Raw genomic sequence first — 21,931 nt, 5'->3', positions numbered from 1 at the left:
GCCACAATGCATTCTGGGAGTACACTGTTCCTCAGGTCGCAGATACAATTTAGTTAACAATTCAAAATAAGTAAGGACCACTTTTAATATATACTTGATAGAATTACTAAATTGAATTAAGGCAACGAGTTTTAAGTAAGCAAACTGAATAAATTTGTTTTTACACTGTAAAATTAGTGAAAATTCTATTAAGAGTTGCCCCGCCTTAAAAACTCTTTAACTGTTTTTTGAGTAACAAAAGCATATGCAAATTGAACAGATTACTAGATTTTTAAATTTAAGTTGTTGGATATGAAGTAAAGTTTAACTAAGAAGGGTTATAGAACAAGTGTTATTTGTCAAGCTTCAACCATTCAAGTTATTACAAGGAAAATGATCACACAAATATTTTTCTTTAACTTACAGGAACACGAGTCTGTCAAAATAAAAATTGTAAAGCAGACCTAATAAAAAATGTATAAGAAAATGGCAAAACCACACAAATCAGGGATTTAAACTGCCAACAGGATTGCACAAATCGCAAAACCAATATAAAATGAATATAAAATGAAACTCGTATAATGACCAACATTTGTACTTGCTTTTTATTTAAGTATTTCTGACACTTTTTTCATTTTCCTGGAAAGGGTCCTAATGAATACAATTAGATAATGAGGTCTCCAACAGAAGACATTGAAGGCTTTGATCAGTAATAATGATGGATAAAACGGGTTTCCCCTAAATAAATCCCAATGTGTCGAGGAGGACGTCTAGTGTACTTGCTATTCCTGTGCTCTTTGAAGGTTTAATGGGATCTACTCAATTTCAAACAGACCCATCTAACCACATTCAAGTTTGCTGTAAAATGAAGTTACTACATCACGAATTTCATAGTTCCCACAAGACCCCAGATATGGCCAGTTTCATATCCTTAGGCCTGAGATGAGGCGAGTTAATGAAGCGTTAATAACACACTCAATTGTTTAACTCAAGTGGTGTTTGACCCTTTTTGAGTGACCTTCAAATGAAACTCCATAAGCACAAACACTAGAGTGCAATTCAGCAGTAATTAACTTGTTACGTCATGTCTAACAGTACAAACGCCGAGTTGAAACGAGGCGTAACTGGTATTAGCCAAACACTCTCATAAATGCATGTTTTTTCTCCATAATCAAGCGGTGTGCCATCACACTGCAGGCGACCTGCTTGTGAGAAGCGAAAGCTCCCTGTGACGGTGTGTCCCGAGAACCACAGACACATCATATCCCATTCCTCACATTCCACTATTTCCCAGCAACCTTTGCAAACGTGCCCCGACAAGTCGCGTTCGCTACTGAAGTATTTGAGGTGCTCCCGTCGCTCAGTTCACCACCCCCATGGATAAACAGGGTTCGCATTTAATCCCAGGCGTATTCCTAAAAGTGTGCTACTTCGGTGCAACGACTTTGAGGAACATTTTCAGAGCTGATAGCACGTTTACAGCCTTAACGTGTCGAGTTTCTAGTGAGTTTATGTTAATGGAGTAACCTAAGCTTTAGTATTCTGCACTTCAAGTCAACAGCAGCATATTAGTATGGATACGGGGCAAGTACAGACACCTTGTGTGTAGCGACTCGCCCCTATAGGGTTGATTCGCTCAGTTATGTTAAGGACTGTCTCAGAAATGCCGAGAGACACGTTTAGCAGTCCTGGGCCCCTCTCCTGACCATCCCCCACCCCTATACTCACAACTGGACTTGCCTCCCTGCATTCCTCTGAAAACATTCCCTTCCCCCGCTAACCTGCGACAAGGGAGGGTCCGACCGTGCACCTTTATTTCGGCCCTTCAGCTCCAAACTTAGCCTGACGCAGGGCCGCGATAACCGAGCCAAAATGGCGTGGTCGCCAAAACAAATGACGGCTGAACTCAGTTTTAAGTCGAAAAAGAGGCGATTTTATTGATCAAACATGTTTGTTACACCGGTTACAGTTGCAGGGTAACGTAAGGGGACAACCTGAGCAATCCGGCACTTGTTTCGGAGCGTTCCGTGACCGTTGAGCATATCAGAGGCTAAATGCTATGACAATACTATTGCACTGCTAGAATGGATGGTACAGTAGTGCAACATCGTCAGAGCAGCTGACCTCAGCACATCAGCACATGGACAGAGGACAGCCATCTTCTCTGGACAACCACTGCGGCCACACACTCATCACAAGTATTTCAGAGAGAGAGATAGAACACAAGAATAATAATAATGTCCAAATGACTTCCAATTTCACAAACAAGTTATATTCTATATGCATATATATATATATATATATATATATGAATAAATAAAATGCAGCAACAACTATAAACAAATAAAGACAATATTATACAACAAAACAATACAACAATAAGAATATTTAGAAAAAATAATTAAAATACAGCCACAAAAAAAACAAGAAAACATAAATGTTAATAAAATTATATATATATATATTATTTGCAATTTATTTACAGATAAATTGCTTCCAATTATATATATATATATATATATATATATATATATATATATATATATATGATATGTAATAAGCAAAAATAGTACTTTCATTAAACTGATTCAAAGCAAGTTTGTCAAACATACACAAAAAAAATTATTTTACATTCCTAACAGGCCTTTTGCTTATTTATATATATATGCAATAGAAAGTATATAATAATAATTTATGCAATATATAAAATGCAGCCACAATAACTACAAATAAAAACAATATTATTTAATTATAAAATAATAATAATTTTATAATATATATAAATGTGACATAATAAGCGAAAATATGTGCTATTCAATAAGCAAAAATAAATAAATAAATAAATGTGCTTTTGCAGGTTTCCAGGCCTGTGTACTGACTGTAGCTCCACATGTTAAATAATGTCAAACCAGAGAGGGGTGAGAGGTGAAGGAAAGAGAGGGAGGTGGAGGTCTCTGTTCTATCAGCCAATGCCCTTTTAATATTGCACTGCTCTTCTGATTGGCCAGTAGTACAACAGAAAAAGGGCAATGGACAAGTCATAGTCAATATCACAATTCCCTCATCATGTTTGATCAATCACATTGCATTCAGATTCCTGTGTGCTCGATTTATATAGATTTCATGCGCTTTGGTTATAAAGAATCAAAGGAAAGAGCAGTGAACTCTGAACAGTTCAGTTCTGCTTCAAAGTATTACTTGTATAACCAAATAATTAATCTAAAGACAGCAACAATAAACACCGGCTAAACAAATTTAAGAAGGCATGGGGAATTAAAAGCAAAATTTTACAGTAACATTTTACCACTGAAAGCACATTTTTTTCCACATCTGTTTCTTTTTTCTCTGTGAGGCTCTGCTTTACAATGAAAACAACTTTAGTGTTTTTGTTTTAATCGTAGAATTAAATAAAAATCTATCTTTTAAAACAGATGTCTGTCTGATCCTCCGGGAGTGTCTTGGAAATATGTCAGGACTTCTGACATGTTTAGAACAGAGAGAATAGTATTCCTGAAAAATTGAGACCTTGATAGTTACATAAGATGAAGTGAAATCGAAACAAACTTTAAAAAAGAAAACAAAAGCAAAAAAATGATTTTAATTCAGGTTTCCCACACTTTCAGTGAATTTACTTTCCCAGTGAATTTCCATAATTTGTCAATGACTTTTCAAACCTTTTATGAAGACTGAATTAGGATTTTTTATTATTATTATTTATTATTACAGACACAACATTAGAGTGTTTCTCTTGCTTAAAATACTTTTGTATAACTGGGCATAATTAAACTTTATACTGACTACAGAAATTTCCACGACTTTTCCAGGCCTGGAAATTAGGCTACTTTTGAAATTCCCTGATATTTGGTTTTCCAGGACAGTGGGAACCCTACGTTTAGGAAATTATAAAGCGACTTTTTTTTTCTTAAAAAGACACATTTAAATGTGTTGATTTACAGTGGTGAGAGCTATACAAGTAATTAAACACTTTAACAGTTTGCTTGATTCGCATTAACATTTTCAAAGACTTGTTGATAACCGTTACAAACTTTCCGAATTACTATCCAACCTTCATTAATTATACAACAATTTATATTCTCATTAGATGCACTCTGATCCAGTTAATAATAAATATGAAGTCGAATTAAGCGTCGAATTGACACTTTCTCGTGTTTGTTTTGATTCGGATTAAATGTAAAGCATCACTAGACCAACTAAACTTCAGCAGACAAACGAATTTACATTCAATAACGGTGGTGTTTACATAACCTCACATTCATACGTTTAAAAGGGTGATTCGTACCTGATCACACTATCAGCGCGTGCATTTAAATAGTGGCAATTCATTCAGGCTTCTCTGTTTTCTCAGACAGCAAACATTACGCGCATAAACGCTGCAGACCACAGAAAAGATCTCGTACCCAGGGTTTGATGGCACACGGTCCTGATGCGCATGAAAATGAGGCGAGTGGATTGGTCCCATCCATCCAAACTCTCCTTTACGCCCCACAGCTCCCGCCATTTCCGCCCAATCATCCCAAATGCATGAAGAGCACATCGTGAACCCCAAATTCATGAATGGCAGCGAACCAAGGGAGGGACACTCCGTGTCAGAGAAAAAAAAACGAAGAGGGAGAGAAGAGGAAAAGTTGAGTAAAAGGTGCAAAACCTGAACGTCTTCTTCTCCTGTCCTTTTTCAAATGGTCAATGTTTAAAGACTCTCCGTTTTCGAGAGCGCAAAGTTAAAATCTTATCGCGCGGTTCAGCGAAATAAACGAGCGAATGTAAAGACGCGCGGCCTCGCGGACATCCAGCGTCAGACTCCATCTTTGACTAGTTGACATTCAGATCCAGCCGGAGCAAATGCTTCATTTGCATGCGCGGCGCTGATTGGTCTGCTGCTGCGCTAGTCTCTGCCGTGCGATGCGCCATTGGTTGAATTCTCAGCTCCTCGGCGCTCTGACTCGTGATGTGATTGGACGCAAAACGGATACTGTCGCTGCATAATTTAATTGAACAACAAATACGCGTCGCACTGTCTCATTCACAAATTTCCCATCGCCGCCGTCCGCCTATCCCGGGTGAAACTACTGCTGAAACACACATTATACGACAATCATATCTCGTTTCCATTTTGTATTAACTTCATGGACTATTAACGGTTTTAATGCAAAACGATACTATTTTGAGTTACTTAATATGGTTGGTTAGGTTTAAAGAGTTGTTTATAGGCCTAGTTCACACCACTGTGAACTAAGTAAAAATTCTTACTGTTTTGATTTCATGTGAATAGTTTTCACGTAAATAGTCACATGACCAGAGCTGTGTAATTAAATTTTACCCTTTGAGAGATGACATTTCATAACAACCTAACATATGAAGCAGCCCACACAATATGTTTGTTTTTATGTATTATTAAGATTACTTTATGAATATGTAGCTGATTCACATCTTTAAAGTATTTTAATATCAAATTAATCAAAGTATAACGATGAAATAAAACGAAAATAGCCTACATTTATACATTTCATAATGGCTATAACTGTGATCAGAACAGGAGTCTTTAAACCTTTTTTATTTTTTATTTTATTTATTTTTAGAAAAGGTATGCTGAAAACCTATACATTTTATTCACATACACTGTAAAAAAAAGTTACATTTTTAAGCACAATCAACTTGGATGTTTAAGTCATTTCAACTTAAATTACACTAAACTGACTTAAATAAATGAGTTGAATCTTGTATAACATAAAAAAGGTTGAAAATTGCATAACTTATTTTGATGAGCCACCGCAATGTTAAAACATATATTGTCATAACTTAGGCCTATTACTTTTTACAGTGTAGGCCTATTTACATATGTAAATATTTGGTGTTTACTTTAATAACTTACTAATTACAATTTTTTTTTTATTTGGCGGTTTACCGAGCAAAACTGCACAGATGTCTGAAAATATACATTTTAACTAATTACTTTAAATTGTTGAAACCACTTTTATATATATTTCTCTTATGAGGCAACCATAAAACAGATCATGGAAGATGGATCAGAGGAAGCGGTCAGATTTTGTGGGCGTGGCCACAGTGGTGGGCCGGTCCTGGGAGGAGCTTGAGTCGCCAGTGAGCTTTGATTGACATCTGGAGGAGGGTAGTGGGCTGTGAAATGTGGCATTCTTGGCCAAGGGAGCTGAAATAATGGTATTGTTTGGTGAGAAAGGGCCCATTTCCCCCCCGCCCCTCTCTCTGTCCCCCAATCTGAAGGGATCTGATTGTGCGCTTACTCTGTTTAAAGTGTTTGATGTGGGCAATGCATTCAACAGGCTGCGAGGAAAACTAGAAGGGATGTTCTGCCTGTCTTTCAGTTGGCCATTTGAGATGATAACTAACAGAGATACACCTCGCCTTTTTGTTTTACCACACATTATCCGTAGCTTTTCAACAAGGCACACTGTTTTGACGTTTTTAATAAATAAAAAAATGCATTTATACACTGTAAAAAATTACATGATCAATAAGTGATGACAACATTTGTTTTTCCATTGCTTTAACTCATCAAAATAAGTTAAGCAATTTTCATCTTTTTTTTATGTTATAGATTCACCTTAAGTTGAAATAATTAAAAACCCAAGTTGATTGTACTTAAAAATGTAAATATTTTACAGTGTAAATAACATTTGTATTGTAAACCATTAATGACTAATTTCAGCATGTTGCATTCTGCATATCATTTGAATTCATACACTAGTTTTGACAGAAAAAATGTATATGTTCTGTAGGTTGATTCTCTTTAGGTTATAAGGTTATCATGTTGTTCAAGGGTTGATGTGCAACTCAAAAACATCCACAAGTCAACAGTCATGCATGTTGTTTCTTTGTAGAATATTGACAGAGAAAATTGTGAAACAAAAAGTGAAACAAATATTTTTTGTCATGTAACTGTAAAAGTAGCCTTACTATTAATTTGAATTCAGTTATTTTCATTTGTTTCATTGGTTTGTTTGGAAAAGTGCGATAAATTGATAAAAAATATAGATTGATTCATGTTATTAAAAAGGTCAGTGGAAATGTATTTTGTATTTGTAATGATTTTGGAAAGAACAAAAAGAGTTAAAAGAAATCATTATTCTAATTCAAAAACCAGGTTCATTTGTCCTTATACTTGTATTTAATAACAACATGTTTGAAAACATAATATACAATATAGGAAACAAATCTCGTGAAGGAAATAAAAGTAAATATTTCTCTAAAATACTTTATTAAACCTATACATGTTATTCACAGTTTGATATGTAAAATATTCAGAGAATTAACAACAAAATTGCAGCTGACGTAATTCTCAAGGAATGATTTAGAAAAGTGTATTTAAACGATTCACATAACGAATTATTTTTAATGGATTTCACGGTACGAAAGATAGGCTTTTTTGATTACAAATGTATAATAAATATGGTATTAATTATTTGTAACACACACACACACAAACAGATTTACACAGACACAATCTACATGAAATAAAATGATTTTTTATGTAATTGATTACCATGATTCAAATTCAAATAGTAAATACAGACATTTATAATTAAATAACACAGTTTTAAAGAGATTTCCTTTGGTAGAGAAGCTATTTTACATTTCTCTGGAGTCAAACTGTAATTTTACATTTGTCCTCATATATGCGTCTCTCTTCAGGGGATTGATTTAATAAATAGCTAAGATAATTAATGTGAGAACATGTACTTTAGTTGTGTTTTCAATACCTAAAATATAAAAAAAAATCAGGGTTCTCATGATATTAATTGAATTTTTAATTCTTGCCAGATCCTCAAAAAGACAAAAACATGTTTATAGGCTACAGTTTTGTAATTTAATAAAAGAGTTTAGTTTAGATCATTCAGGAAAAAAAAAAAAAAAAAAAACATTTTCTACATTTATTTCAATTTAAAAAAGAATAACGAATGTTCACAGAAACTGTTATGTTTTGATTTTTAAAGCAACATTTTGACTGTTAGATTATTATTTGATTCCCATCTTTTAATTGGTTTTAATTGCATCCTGGATGATGGTCAGCGCTCATACCTGAGAGAATTCGAGATCCTTCAGACCTGGGAGGTAAAGTTTTATTATTGTTCTTTCTCCCCCCCCCCCCCCTCCAATTCCCTTCCTCCAAAAATGTTCCTCCCCTCTTCCTCTTCCTCTGCCCTTTAACCTTTCCTGCCTACCCTCTTCTCCTCCATCCCAAGCCTCTCTCCCTCTCTCTCAGCAGTGATATAGTCATTGATCATTTCCCTGAGCCCAACAGAAGGTTAACGGATTAGCTTCTTCTATCGCCATCACAGTGGGAGGTGACATGGACGATGGGATGCGGATCCCACTCTTTTTTGGAGTTGAGAGTTGAGACCCCACCTCCACTTTTCTCCCCCGTTTTGCCTTAAGAAGCGCTGTCTACCCTTTCCACCCCGAGTTAGCGCATGCCCCGCATTCCAGCTGTGTGTGTGGCGGACCAGAGCAGGGCGAGGAGTTTCCATCATGCTTTCTGGAGGGGGTTTCCACACGCATCCAGAGCTTTAGAGGTGTGAACACCCATGACAAGGAAGTTTACCTTCCTACACTACCTCACACTCTGTTCCTCATTGCCTAAAGCCATTAACAATGGTTGACGTAATATTTCAGAGGAAAATCAACACACTTATGAACTAATAATTCGATTTCTGTAGCATTTAATAAAATTAATAGGAACAAATAATGATTTATTCAGAAATCAGCTATGAATATGCTTCCAAGTGCCATGTTATCGACATCCTCTGGTGTGTGACATACTAAAACTATTTTAAACAGCATTTCGCCCATTCTTTTGATATGCTTATTCACTGCTATTCAAATTTTGGGGCTGGTAATTTGTTAATGTTTAAGTTATGCTGACCAAGGCTACATTTATTTGATCAAAAAACAATAAAAAAGTGAAATATTTTTACAATTTAAAATATCACTTTTCTGTATGAATATGTCTTAAAATGTAATTTATTCCTGTGATCAAAGCTGTATTTTCAGCGTTCAGTCTTCAGTGTCACATGATCCGTCATCATTCTAATATTCTGATTTTGTGCTTATATTATTATCAACGTTGAAAACGGTTTGTGTTGCTTAATATTTTTGTGGAAACCATGATATATATTTATTCCCAGGATTCTTTGATGAATAGAAAGATCAAAAGAACGGTATATATTTAAAATAGCAATATTTTGTAATATAATAACATTATAAATATCTATTCTGTCATATTTACTTGCTGAATAAATTCGTTTAATTTCTGACAATGTTTTTTTTTTAGGTTGTAATTATTTTTTCATATTTTTTAATTACTCTTTTACCTTTAATTACTCTTTTACCTTTTACCTATAACTAGTTCGCTTTGGTTGTGCAGTGTAAATGTTGGGCTTTTATATTATATTATTATATTAAACAGCATTGTTATAGATGTCTGGAATATTGGTACTTAATATAAAATAATCAATAAACTGTATAATAATAAATGTAATATAGGTCTAATGTATATATTATAATTTATACTATATATATATATATATAGAGAGAGAGAGAGTTCAAAATGTATGTCAACATTATTTTTCAAAAAGCTATTTTTTTTTTATTCTTTTAATGTGACAACCAACCAACAATAAACTGTATAATAATAAACGTAATATAGGTCTAATGTATATATTATAATTTATACTATAAATGTAGTTCAAAATGTATGTCAAATTTTTTTTTCAAAAAGCTATTATTTTATTCTTTTAATGCGACAACCATCCAACATTGTTTATAATTGTGATTCTGATTTAGAAACGGTGAGTTACACCTTCAGTTACAGTTACACCTAAAATATACATTTCCAATGGCCACCTTATGCATCAACTTCCTCAAAAGCATTGGGTTTCACATGACCTTCAACACATCCGTGCTCTGTGAGAGCCTGAGGTCCAGCATGTGTTCCTCAGTAGCTCCTCCAATCCATTAACTAAACTTCAGAGGAATTCCTCACTTCATTTCACAGAATACATGCGGAATGTACACAGGGGTCAAAGGGCGACGGGCTATAGGGAGCCTGAGCAGACCTTATTCAAACAAGCCCTGAGGGTCGAGCTGTTACTTTAAAGATAACCCATAACATCGCCCTGCATCACACTGAATCAAATACAATACTTATATCTTACTCATTTTGTGGTGCTGATTCTAAAAATAGTGTCTGTTTCACACTAGCATGTCTAACTTTCTCACAAAATGTGATGTGCATTAGTAGATGAAGAAGTCTTGTGTTATAGAGACATGATTCCTCTCTTCCTCTGAACCAGGTTACAACTATACACTGTAAAAAGTGAACAGTTGGATCAACTTAAAAAATTACTTCAATTGGTAACACCTAAAGAAATTAAGTTTTCTCAACGTTTTAGCGTGAAAAATGTGATAATTTAAGTTGAGAAAACTTAATTTCTTTAGGTGTTACCAATTGAAGTAATTTTTTAAGTTGATCCAACTGTTCACTTTTTACAATTCTCAGCCGATTTCCACATTAATCCTGATTCCAAGATTAGAATTATGGCCAGTCTGACCCAGTTTCTGGCAATGTTTTGCGCTCACATCCAAACAGTGACAGTGACAAAATGTTTATGTAGTTCTTTGCCATTAAATGGAGTATTTTTTTTCTCTTTTTTTTCACAATTTTTCAGATTGTAAGTTAAATTATGCATTTTGAATGCTTCTGTTTGTCAATAAAAACTAAACTTTTAATGACATTTGACTTAAGTGCATTAAAGCTGATATACAGAGCTGGGTAGTAACTGATTACATGTAATCTGGATTAAGAAATCAGTTTCCCCCCCAAAAAGTACTTGTAATTAGATTATATCATGTTTAATACGTATGTTTAGTAAGTAAAATACTCGTAATCAGGCTACAGTTACTTTTTTTATTGATTACATGTTATTCTCAAAATAAAATTATTCATAAGTCATTTCTTCTACCTACTACTTCTTTTCTATCTATTACATTCTCTAAAAATAAAAAAGGCCATATTTCAGAAGGTCTTCAGGTTTTTAGAACTGCATTCAGGCCAGCCACTAGTCATGTGACTTTCAATAAAAAACTGAGATCTACAGTATTTGATCACTGGATTTACACAAATCAGAAATCTTTTAAAAAGTGTTTTCTCAATGCATATCTAATCCTGACAAACACATTATTATTTGCATTATCACTTTTAAGTATAACTGTCTTTGGAAGGCTTTTGTCTTTCATACACATTAAATGCATAAATTTACATCATTTCATATTAACATGCAATGTAGGGAATCCTCAACTTTTTTTGTCAGCTGAAGCTCTTTGACCTAATATATTTACTTGAAATACTGAGATTAAGTTAGGTTCATAATAAACTTAAGTCAATCATAATAATAAATAAGATTAAGTTCACGGTTTTCTGAGGTCAGTTAATGGTCACAGGACCTGCAGGTAAAAAATAAATACAATTGTTTAGTTTAAAAAGTGTTATTTTTATTGTTTTTATTAAAAAATATATTTATTTAAAAATGTTTTAATTATACAATTACTTATTAGCTTTTTATTAAACTCCCAAACCTCCTGCAGTTCCTTTATGAACCACAGTTTGGGGTCCATAACAAATGGAATATATTTTCTTTCTCTTTGTACTTTTATATCAACATGGTCCAAAATGATCGTATTCAAATCAATGTGATAAACGAGTTAGGTCAAAAAGTAATCTAAAAGTAATCAGATAACTACAATTTTTGTCATTTGTAACTGACTACAATATGTAAGTAATTTAGCACTGCTAATACATATAAATTAAAAATGTTCTTATTTTGTGGGGGGGAAAAGCGTACTTTGCGAAAAGTTTTTTTATTGATTTTTTTTTTAACTCTGCATCATCAAATTAGTTTAGTTAACATTAGCCTTTTTTTCTTTTTTTTTTTTTGCAGAAATGTGTTTTTCAAGATGCATGGCTGTGCAATAATCAACTATTTTATGAAGTACGCCACTTGCGTGTAAAGCATAGAAGCAAACAAACTGGCACTGCTACAAATCTCAGGCTCTAGTCTACGGGACACACTCATTGTCTTCCTGCCATTTAACATTGCACTTGCTTGTTTATCTAAAGTGAATAAGTGTGTGTAAATGACATTGCTGCTCTTTCCATTCAACACACTCCCCGTCTGCAACGCAACCATTTTTTCCCCCACAGATAGCATGCTACAATCCACACCGTCCCAATGGAATCCTGCACGGCCACGGGACTTTCGAGCCTTTGGGTGCACTGGCCAATGCGTGAACAGGGGTGGACCCTAGAAATTCCTCAGCCCTAGCGTCTCTCTAACACTTGCTTGACCTTATCGACCCCCAGTAACCCCCCTCACCCACAACCCTGATGCCCTGAAGGCAAGCTGATTAACCCTACAATGACTAGGCTACTGTATCATATTCGATACATTCTTTCCTAAGAACTCTTGATAGTTTTTTAGTAAGTAAAAGGCTTTTTAGTATAATTAAACATCCACTTTCAGGTCATGGTTCATCTTTTTGCAGTGAAATCTGTACGGCTTTTTATCAAGTAAACGTAAGCATAACTTTCACATTGAATAGCCTACATTAAATTATACCAACAAAACTAGTTTTATGGGTTAAATCAAGTAGGAATAGCTCTTGTAAGGCAATTAACAATTTCTAGTGTATCAAATATGATACAAAACATAAATTATATCGGCTACACAAACTGGTTTTACATTATCTTTCATATTTTGTGTTCAGTTGTTCGTTTTTTCCAGATGTCTGTTTTTACAATGTTAATATGAAACTTAAAGTGTAGCCTAGCCTAATGTGTCATTTCTATGTTATGTTAAAACATTTTCTCCTCACTATGCAGAGACATGTTAAGACATTGATTCTTCTCAAAAAGTCAACATCAAAAGCTCAATCAAAAAGCTATATTCCAAGTCTTTTTTGGAAAGCCAGATGATTTGAGCTGTATAAAGTAACTTTAGACTAGCCCCCACTCATCTTCTTGTTAATCTTTTTACACGAACACTGGTGTGTTAGAGAGAAGTCAGCAGAGCTCAGTAAGCCTCTCTTGTGTTTACAGCACAAGCTGATTCAGCGCTCGCGCATCACATGAATGAGCGGCCATTTTCCCTCAAAGGAGAAGAAGTGACGTCACAAACCAGCGGTCACGCGACAATAAATTGAACAGTTAATTATTAACTCCAGATAGGCGTTTTAGAAGCATATTAGAAAAGATTTTTTCGTATTCATTTAGGAATTGTATAGGTTATAAATAATCTCAACACAAAAGGCCTATTGGTTTTTATTTTCCATATTTAAGTTTGGTTTATCACTACTACAATCTTATCTAATTATACTTATTCTAGTACTAATGCTATGAAATAAACAGAAATGTCCACATAATCATAAAATAACGGCGGCAGCTGTTGTAACCACAGATATTATGCATATCTAACAGTCAGCTTCAGTGAGGTTACAGTGCCACCTTATGGACGCAAAGTGAACTTCATGAAAGAGCTTCCAATGTGTGTGACTATTCAACAGAACTTAGATGGCATATTTTAAGGACTTCTAAACCATAATAATGAGAACTTTAGACAAGTAATTAGCTGAAAGACCATCCTGGACTAGGAACAAATGTCAGCTGTCGCAGGTTGCATAAACGGATTAGACTAGTCTTAAAAGTTAGTCATACAATGTTTTTTCAAAGATTGGTCCTAACTTCTTAAGGTCAGTTACAAAATCGGTCTAATTTACATGTGAAAGGTTAGCCGGACTGCCCCATTGTTGCCTGTTAGTCAAACTAGTTCTTAAGCCACAGTCTTAGTAGAACTAGGCTAACGACCAGCTTGGACCATATAACAGAAACCCTTTGCCATCAGGACTGCACTACAAACATTCAAATAGTAGCCTATTTATATACGGGCATACAATTAAAGAGAAAAAACAACAAAACAACAACAACAACAAAAACGGCGTAATTAATTTCTTTGGAAAACGTCAATGACGATGATAGCCTATAATATTGTTTCTCTCCTACTGGGAATCATAGCCTACTTAACATTTGTGAATTATGAGGATCTTATAGCGGGCAAAAACTCACACACATTTTTAAATGAAGACTGAATTTGAATATATGCCTCATGTGATAATATTTCCCACAACTTTCACCACAACGAAATCCAGATAGAGGGCAGGAAGCTCCATCACAAACTCAAAATGCACGTTTTGCGTTGTTTATGGTTGCTCAAATCGATCAAACCAAGACACAAGGTGTTAAAAATGCTAAAAATGATTTTTAAAAAAATTAATCGTTTTTAACTTAAAAAGTTTAATGGTGTTTTGCCTCTGCTGATACTGAAATTAAAACGGATAACTGTGCTTACCGTTTTGGCTGGTTAAAAATTCTCACTCTTCGTGGTATCGTTTGCAGGCAAGAGAAGCTATTTTACTCTAGTGCTTAATCATTTGATGTTTTCACTGAAGTTTTGTAGAATTCCGTTCACAATGTTGATCTGGTTACCGTGAAAATAGTCACACTGCTGCTTCAGCCATATGGTAGAAAAGTCCAAACAGGCCTAAATAAAAAAAAGTGTACAATTCAGAGGATCACATTCAACGGACAGACAATGACACACTGTATTTTTTTTATATATATATTTTTTTTCAACAAATGACAACCAAAATAAAATAAAATAATTGCGTTATAGTTACTTCTTATGGAAAGAAATGCGTTACTTTTGCATTAGGCTACTTTTACTCACCTTGGCAAGGCTTACTTATTTGTATTTTAATAACAACAAAAAAAGTAAAAGGCCTATTTTTTTCCGCAATAAAGGCCCTTTCACACCAAAAGTGAAAATAAGCCTCAGGCTGAAATAAATGCAAATTCACGCCTGTACAGTAGTGTTTTACCTGTACAGTAATTTTTTTTCCAGCATATCCATTCTGGATTGAAGAATAGTAAGCAGGAGAGGAAAGTTCCAGACTTCAGCAATTAAAAAAAGAAAAGAAACACAAATGTGATGTTTATCTTAAGTCATTTTTGTTTATTGTTATGGTTGAAGTGGGTCACTGAAGGTCAGCAGCAAAGGCATTGGTTAATAAAGTGAGATTAAATACATAAAGTATATTTGTGTTCACTTTAATATATTTAATTATTGCATAGATGAATAAATGGCGGCTCACATTTATTCTAAAACTACAATAACCATCATGTTTACACAGCGAACTCAATGCCTGCGAACTTACGATTTGTCTCAACATGGGGACAGGAGAACTGCCAGTCAATAAATGGAATAACTTGTGTTACTTATTTGAAAAAGTTACATATTTTGTTGTAAATTTAAAAGTAATATGTTACTTTACTAGTTACTTGAAAAAAGTAATCTGATTACATATCTCATGTTACTGCATTACACCCCAACACTGATTACTGCCATAAACTCACCAGCAGAAAGGCAGAGCAAACCAGACCAGACCTCAACACAGCAGCTTCACATTCTCCATCTCTACAAAAATCGCTCCTCTTCATAACATAAGGTTCACGTCCAACATTTGTTGTGATTTTTCCGTTTATACCTTTCTAAACCAGCACAGTGCAGACTTTCCTCCATCTCGTCCATTCTGCTCTTCACTTCCAGGCCTCCATCTGCCTTTCGTCATCAGAATGCTATCGGTGATTATGGAGCTCAGCCATGTTATGTAGGTATGGCTCACATGATGTCCCCTCTTTCAATGCACCTCTATGCAATTTGGGCCATTTTATTGTTGGCCAGAAAAAAAAAAGTAAAGATAATTTAAGGAATCATTCATTTTTGTAGAACAAACATTGCAAGATTAACATCATCAATACTTGTAAATTGTGCCAGGTTTGCTCAGATCCCTAACCCACAATAAAATGATGATACCATAATAACAAGTCACTAAATAATAATTGCAATGTCTCGTTGCTGCACTTGGAAAGGAGACCACTTGAACATACAGTTAGAGTCATGTTTATTTACAGCAGAATCCTGACTGAGGAGAAGAAAGGTTATGAGAGCTGCAATGCTTTCAGTACAGCTCATTTGGATCCACATTTCACTACACCTTTTAATTTATTTATTCAAATTTTTATACAGAATCCTTTCGGCTGTTAATGTTGACAGCCAAACAGAGCTTAGTGCCCTCTACAGGCAGGGAGGACGATGGAGAAAAAGAGAAAAGAAAAAAAGATCAAAGTACAAAATGAAAAACCACAGCATTAAATGGGAGAGTTGAGAAATACAAACAATGGGATCAAACAAAAAAACAAAACAAAAGCAATCGTCCATAAAAAAATTAACATTTGCATTTATTTTTTAAATGCAATCACCATGATCGTCATTTATATTGTTCTCTTTTTTTCTTGTAATGTCTATAAGGGTGGCAGAGGGACAGTGAGGAGGCTTGTGGGTAAAACAACGTCCGTGATGCTCAGGTTTACTGTGTCCCAATGCCAGGCAAATGTTCATATTGAATATTCAGGCAACACACTGCCAAAGTTTGCGCGAGGTCCGCGCCGGCCGCGGGGGTCAGAGCGGTCCGGACTTGCTGCCCCTTCTCCGTTTAATGAATTATCTTGTGCGACTGTTTGTCCACGACCCCGTGTCTGCGTCTCAGTTTCAGAGTGTCGCACTAACGCGCTTGCCCTAAAAACGCAGCTTTGAAGAACGACACGCTGTACAACTGACATGCAAGGCCAGACGACTAACAGATTAAAAAACAGGTAACAACAGGTAAAAAAAGAGAAAAGAAACAAAAAAAGCAAACCTCAAGAGACTGAGCCAGCAAAATGCATTATTTTCTACAACATTACACACACACACACACACACACACACACTCAATCCCACAGAACTCGCTCCTCGATTCCAGTTTCAACATTACGGAGCCAATTGTGTTGAAGGAATGACTACAAACAAAACAAATTAATGCTTGAAATACTAGTGGAGAAAAAAAAAAAACAAACAAAAAAAAACTCGGCCTTAAATAACAGAGCTTAGTACAATCCTTAAAGATTCCCTCCAGGAGCGTGACAGAGTTCATCTTCAGTGGTCCATCCAGAGCCCATGGAGGTAATGGCATACATTCATACATAAACACAAGCACTCCCTTCTCTCCGATGGCCGACTTACACAAGCGGTCCACGTGTGATGTTTCATGGAAGAGGATGTGTACATCACGCAAAAAAAAGTGATCTAGGCTGAGCTCTTAGACTCATTTATAGGGGGAAAAGAAAGGAAACAAACATATTTGTTTCATTTATGACTCCGTTAGGATCTAAAAGCCCTTGCCCTTGTTCGCACACGCACGCGATCTCACGCACACCTCGACATGATAACCCCTAATACATGTGTACACATATATACATAGAGCTGTACGCCCCCCACAATTTATAATGTATCATTTCTGTATATGCCAAGAATAAAATCTTTCTAAATAAAATACATGTTTCTGCGAAGGAAGGAGGGGTGGTTAGAGAGGGAGACGGGCGGGTGGATGCGGGTGGGGTATTATCAGAGGAAGAGAGAATGAAGGAAGGAAGGGGGGAAAACAACGCTGTCCTCTAATGTGTGCTGGTCCCTTACAGGGTCATCGTCATCCCAAGCTCTATGTTCCTCATCCACAGTTCGCTTAGAGCAGTAAATATTAAAGAAATGTCAGTCTGTAAATCCATAATGGTGCCAAACGGTACAAATGGAAACACACTTGGAGCTCAAAGGGGCTCCGGTCACGTCCAGACAAAGACTGATCCGGTAAAGTGTGGCTGAGTTCAGTAGAACAGGAAAGGGGTGATGGGATAGAAAAAGAGAGAAAGAGAGAGAGATGTCGTGACGAATGGAGCCGAGAAAGAAAAGAGTTAAAGAAGAGAAAAAGAGAGACAGAAACTGTAGTAGGATAGAGACGTGTGGAGCGCATGAATCCATCTGGCAGTGAAGTCCGCGTACGTCTGTTCATCCGCTGACTGGAGGATGACAACAGGAATGAGGGATGACGAGAAGACGAGTGCAGTTCCTCTCTTCCGACCTCTCTCTCCTTCTCTCTCTCTCTCTCTCCGGTTCCCTGTGCTGGTCAGGGCAGCATCATACCTCCAGGAAGCGTGTGCTGCTGGCCTTGGTGTGGAAAGGCTCGGACCACATGCGCCGCAGGTCCCCCTGTGGAGCGGCGGACACGCAAACAATTAACACACACTCACACTGAGCGTTAGGGCTGTCACCATTCCTCCATTCGATTCCAGTGCAACGCTATCGTGAATTAACCAAGGCTGTGATTTGATTGAATAAATAAATACACTGCGGGTTTAAAGGAATACTCCACCGTCTTTTCATATTAAACTATGCTATTCCCTTAACTAAGACGAGTTGATACATACCTCTCTCGTCTCAGTGCGTGCACTCAATCGCTCTGGCGCGCGGCGAAACTTTGTTCACTCAGTTCATTCAATACGGGCCAAGCAGAGAAGCTACTAAACACCTCCACGTTTTCCCTATTTAAACACAGTTACTCGCGTAGTGTAACTCGACCTAGGACGGTGACACAAAACAAAACGTTGCGCTTTTCTAAGCATGTAAAATGGATAACTATATTGTATGGCGGAATACCACAGCAACCGCTTATGAGCACTTCGACTTGGCGGAGTAATATCTTCATTCGTGAAAAATCCTCTCACCGGCCCCCGCTCCCTCTGGTGAAGATATTACTCCGCCAAGACGAAGTGCTTACAAGCACTTGCTATGGTATTCCGCTATACAATATAGTTATCCATTTTACACGCTTAGAAAAGTGCAACGTTTTGTTTTGTGTCACCGTCCTAGGTCGAGTTACACTACGCGAGTAACTGTGTTTAAATAGGGAAAACGTGGAGGTGTTTAGTAGCTTCTCTGCTTGGCCCGTATTGAATGAACTGAGTGAACAAAGTTTCGCCGCGCGCCAGAGCGATTGAGTGCACGCACTGAGACGAGAGAGGTATGTATCAACTCGTCTTAGTTAAGGGAATAACATAGTTTAATATGAAAAGACGGTGGAGTATTCCTTTAATATACTGCATTTGATTAAATGCGTGTTCCCAGTAAATGCTCCTCCACATGAACTGTTATTTACATGTGTAAAGTGCGTCTCAAACTCCCTCTCTGCATATGCTGTGAGTTTTGGGTTGCTCATCTGGGAACGCAATATGCATCAACCATTTATAAACCTATACGCCAACACAGGAGAATACATCAATATCTTTCTAAATATGCAAACTGTTCATCGCAATTTCAAAATAAATGTTTTGATGTATTGATGTCCACGTATTCTTGTTCAAGAAATGACAGTGGCCATAGGATGCGGCCAAATATGAAAGATTAAGTAAACATTTGAATTAAAGGATTTGATCTGCTGTAAAGTGTAACACCAGGCCGCTGGCGCCCTCTGCAGACGTTTGTTATTATACATAATGGACATAAGATGATTGGTTGTATTATATATTTTGATGTATTTTAAGAGTTTTGTTCTATAAAACTGATTACTGCTTTTTATACTTTATTTGAACCAAATATGATTAGTGACAGCCCTACTGAAAGTGATGTCATATGACAAAGACGTAACATTAATACAAGCTTCTCTCTCAATGGTCAATACGTTTTGTTTTTGTTTTTTATTAATAAATAAAAATAAAGGTAATAATGATAATAAACAGCAGTAATAAATAATTTTAAATTATTATTATTTTTAATTAACTAACTTTTAGTTATTATAAATTATACACTTTAATTGCATTAGTCTAGATCAAGTTAAACATTTTCCACATTTTTGTCAACCTATTCAAAAAAATTAATAGATTCATATTTTATTGTTATTTTTGTAGATGTAATAGTAATAATAATAATAATAATAGCCAATTAAATTATTTATTTTGTTGAATAGGTCAATAATTATTTTTTAATGCACAAAAAAGTAAATAAAACAGACTTATGCAATGAAATATGTATAAGAAATGATATTGTTCAAGTAAAAAATAGAATAAAATTCAATAGTAAAGTTCCTTAATGTTTTTGGTTTAGTAACTTAACTTTTTTTTTATCTTACTTGTAAATATATTGTATATAATAAGTAGCATTTAAAAATATAATTTCTCATCTGCTATATCTGGGCTGAAATGTTTAATTAGATGAATAAAGTACATTAAATAAATGGTCTATGTGAACGGACTCATGCATGTGATAAAAACATCCTTTCACAACAAAACAATGTCCCAGTGTCCACCATTATCTGGAGTGCACACACACACACACACACACACACACACACACACACACACACACACACACACACACACACACACACACACACACACACACACACACACACACACACACACACACACACACACACACACACACACACACACACACACACACACACGCCACAGCTCACAAACGTACTGCCACAGATTATTAAAGTAAATGTCAGTGGGTGTGCAGCAGCATTACAGGAAGTTACAGATAATTGTGACATTTTGCACAGTACACTTAAATGCGTTATATCCAGAGTTACAAGAGGCTTGTGCATTCCAGTATTTATGCTCCCATCAACGTTTTTTCTTCAACAAATATGCAAATTAAAAACAGCACAAACCTGTGCAGATCAATTTACACACACCATAATTACGTCCTCTTGTTGTTAACGCCCATTCACTTTCGTAAACACAATTTTTGTCAACAAGCACACACACACGCTTACTTTGCCTCACCTTCTCTATTGTCTTTGCACAGCAATCAATATCGCTTTTAAGAGTCAGAAAGGTTTCAATAATATGTTCAATTGTGCAGAAGCGCTGCCGAAAACAGCACAAACCTGTGTGGTGGTTCTTACATCAATGATTACACGCCTTTTCAGTCCATGAAGGTCACACACACACTCCCCCACCCACCAACACACACACATCCATCCACACCCCCCCACACACCAATCCAGACACACAGACCCATCTACACACACACAGTCATATTAAAAACATCACTTATACCAATTAGAATACAGGACAATACATTGTGCTACACACACACACACACACACACACACACACACACACACACACACACTTTAGATAAGACACCAACATGGAAAAACACAGCTTCCTTTTTGAGAAGATGGGTTTCGAATCAAATTTCTTCTAATGCTAATTTGCTCTGCCTACTTCTGTTTTTTGGCACACGCAACATGCTTTAAAAGATTTCAAAGCAAAAGATTTCATGTTCTTGATGGTTATCACACGTCCAACAAGTACTATGGCATACCTTGACATGAAAAAGCATAGTATTTTAAGCACATGTACAATGGACTAAAATAATGTGCCATGCATATGACTCAACATGAACGGTTTGGGTTTAGCATTTAATGAACGTTTGGACAATGTCATGAACCAAGTCCAAGCTGGTCAAGCTCCATGTAGCTACTGTAACAGCATTTCAGCTACCGTGTGCAGAATCGTTCCCACAATTGTTTGTTTCCATGGAAAAGTGAGGCTGTTGCTATGGTGACGGCACTACACAGAACTGATCAGATTATGTTGCAACACATGCAGAACAAAACATCTGCCACAATAAAAACCGGCCTACAACTGATGCCTCAATAGAAGGAATGCGGAGTACCCGCACTGACGTACATGTGCTAGCGCATAAATAATGCAGCGCAGTGCTACGGATACGGCACACACCCTGCTCAAATAACCGGACAACGACACCATGTAGACTTCTGCATTGTTTCTGAGAAAGTGAGTAAATGGCGATTCCACGAAATGAAGTTGACACCGTTTGGTCGTTATTAGAAATGAGGCATCTCGCGTCCCTCTGGACTTCCAGGTGTCGCCGCATGCTGAC

The 21,931-nt window shown here is 36.1% G+C and overlaps 1 protein-coding gene across 1 annotated transcript in view; it reads right to left on the bottom strand.

Moving 5' to 3' along the window:
* Positions 1 to 15,076: 15,076 nt before the first annotated feature.
* sppl3 (signal peptide peptidase 3) overlaps positions 15,077 to 21,931 on the bottom strand; it is a 38,956-nt gene continuing 32,101 nt past the window's right edge. The window contains exon 10 of the mRNA XM_081354077.1: positions 15,077 to 18,223. Coding sequence (XP_081210203.1) covers positions 18,152 to 18,223 — 72 coding nt within the window. The 3' untranslated portion in view covers positions 15,077 to 18,151. The remainder of the gene's footprint in view (positions 18,224 to 21,931) is intronic.

The sequence above is a fragment of the Scardinius erythrophthalmus genome (genome assembly GCF_964197995.2).
Source record: "Scardinius erythrophthalmus genome assembly, chromosome: 23".
NCBI lineage: Eukaryota > Metazoa > Chordata > Actinopteri > Cypriniformes > Leuciscidae > Scardinius > Scardinius erythrophthalmus.
This window is presented reverse-complemented; position numbering and strand designations above follow the sequence as displayed.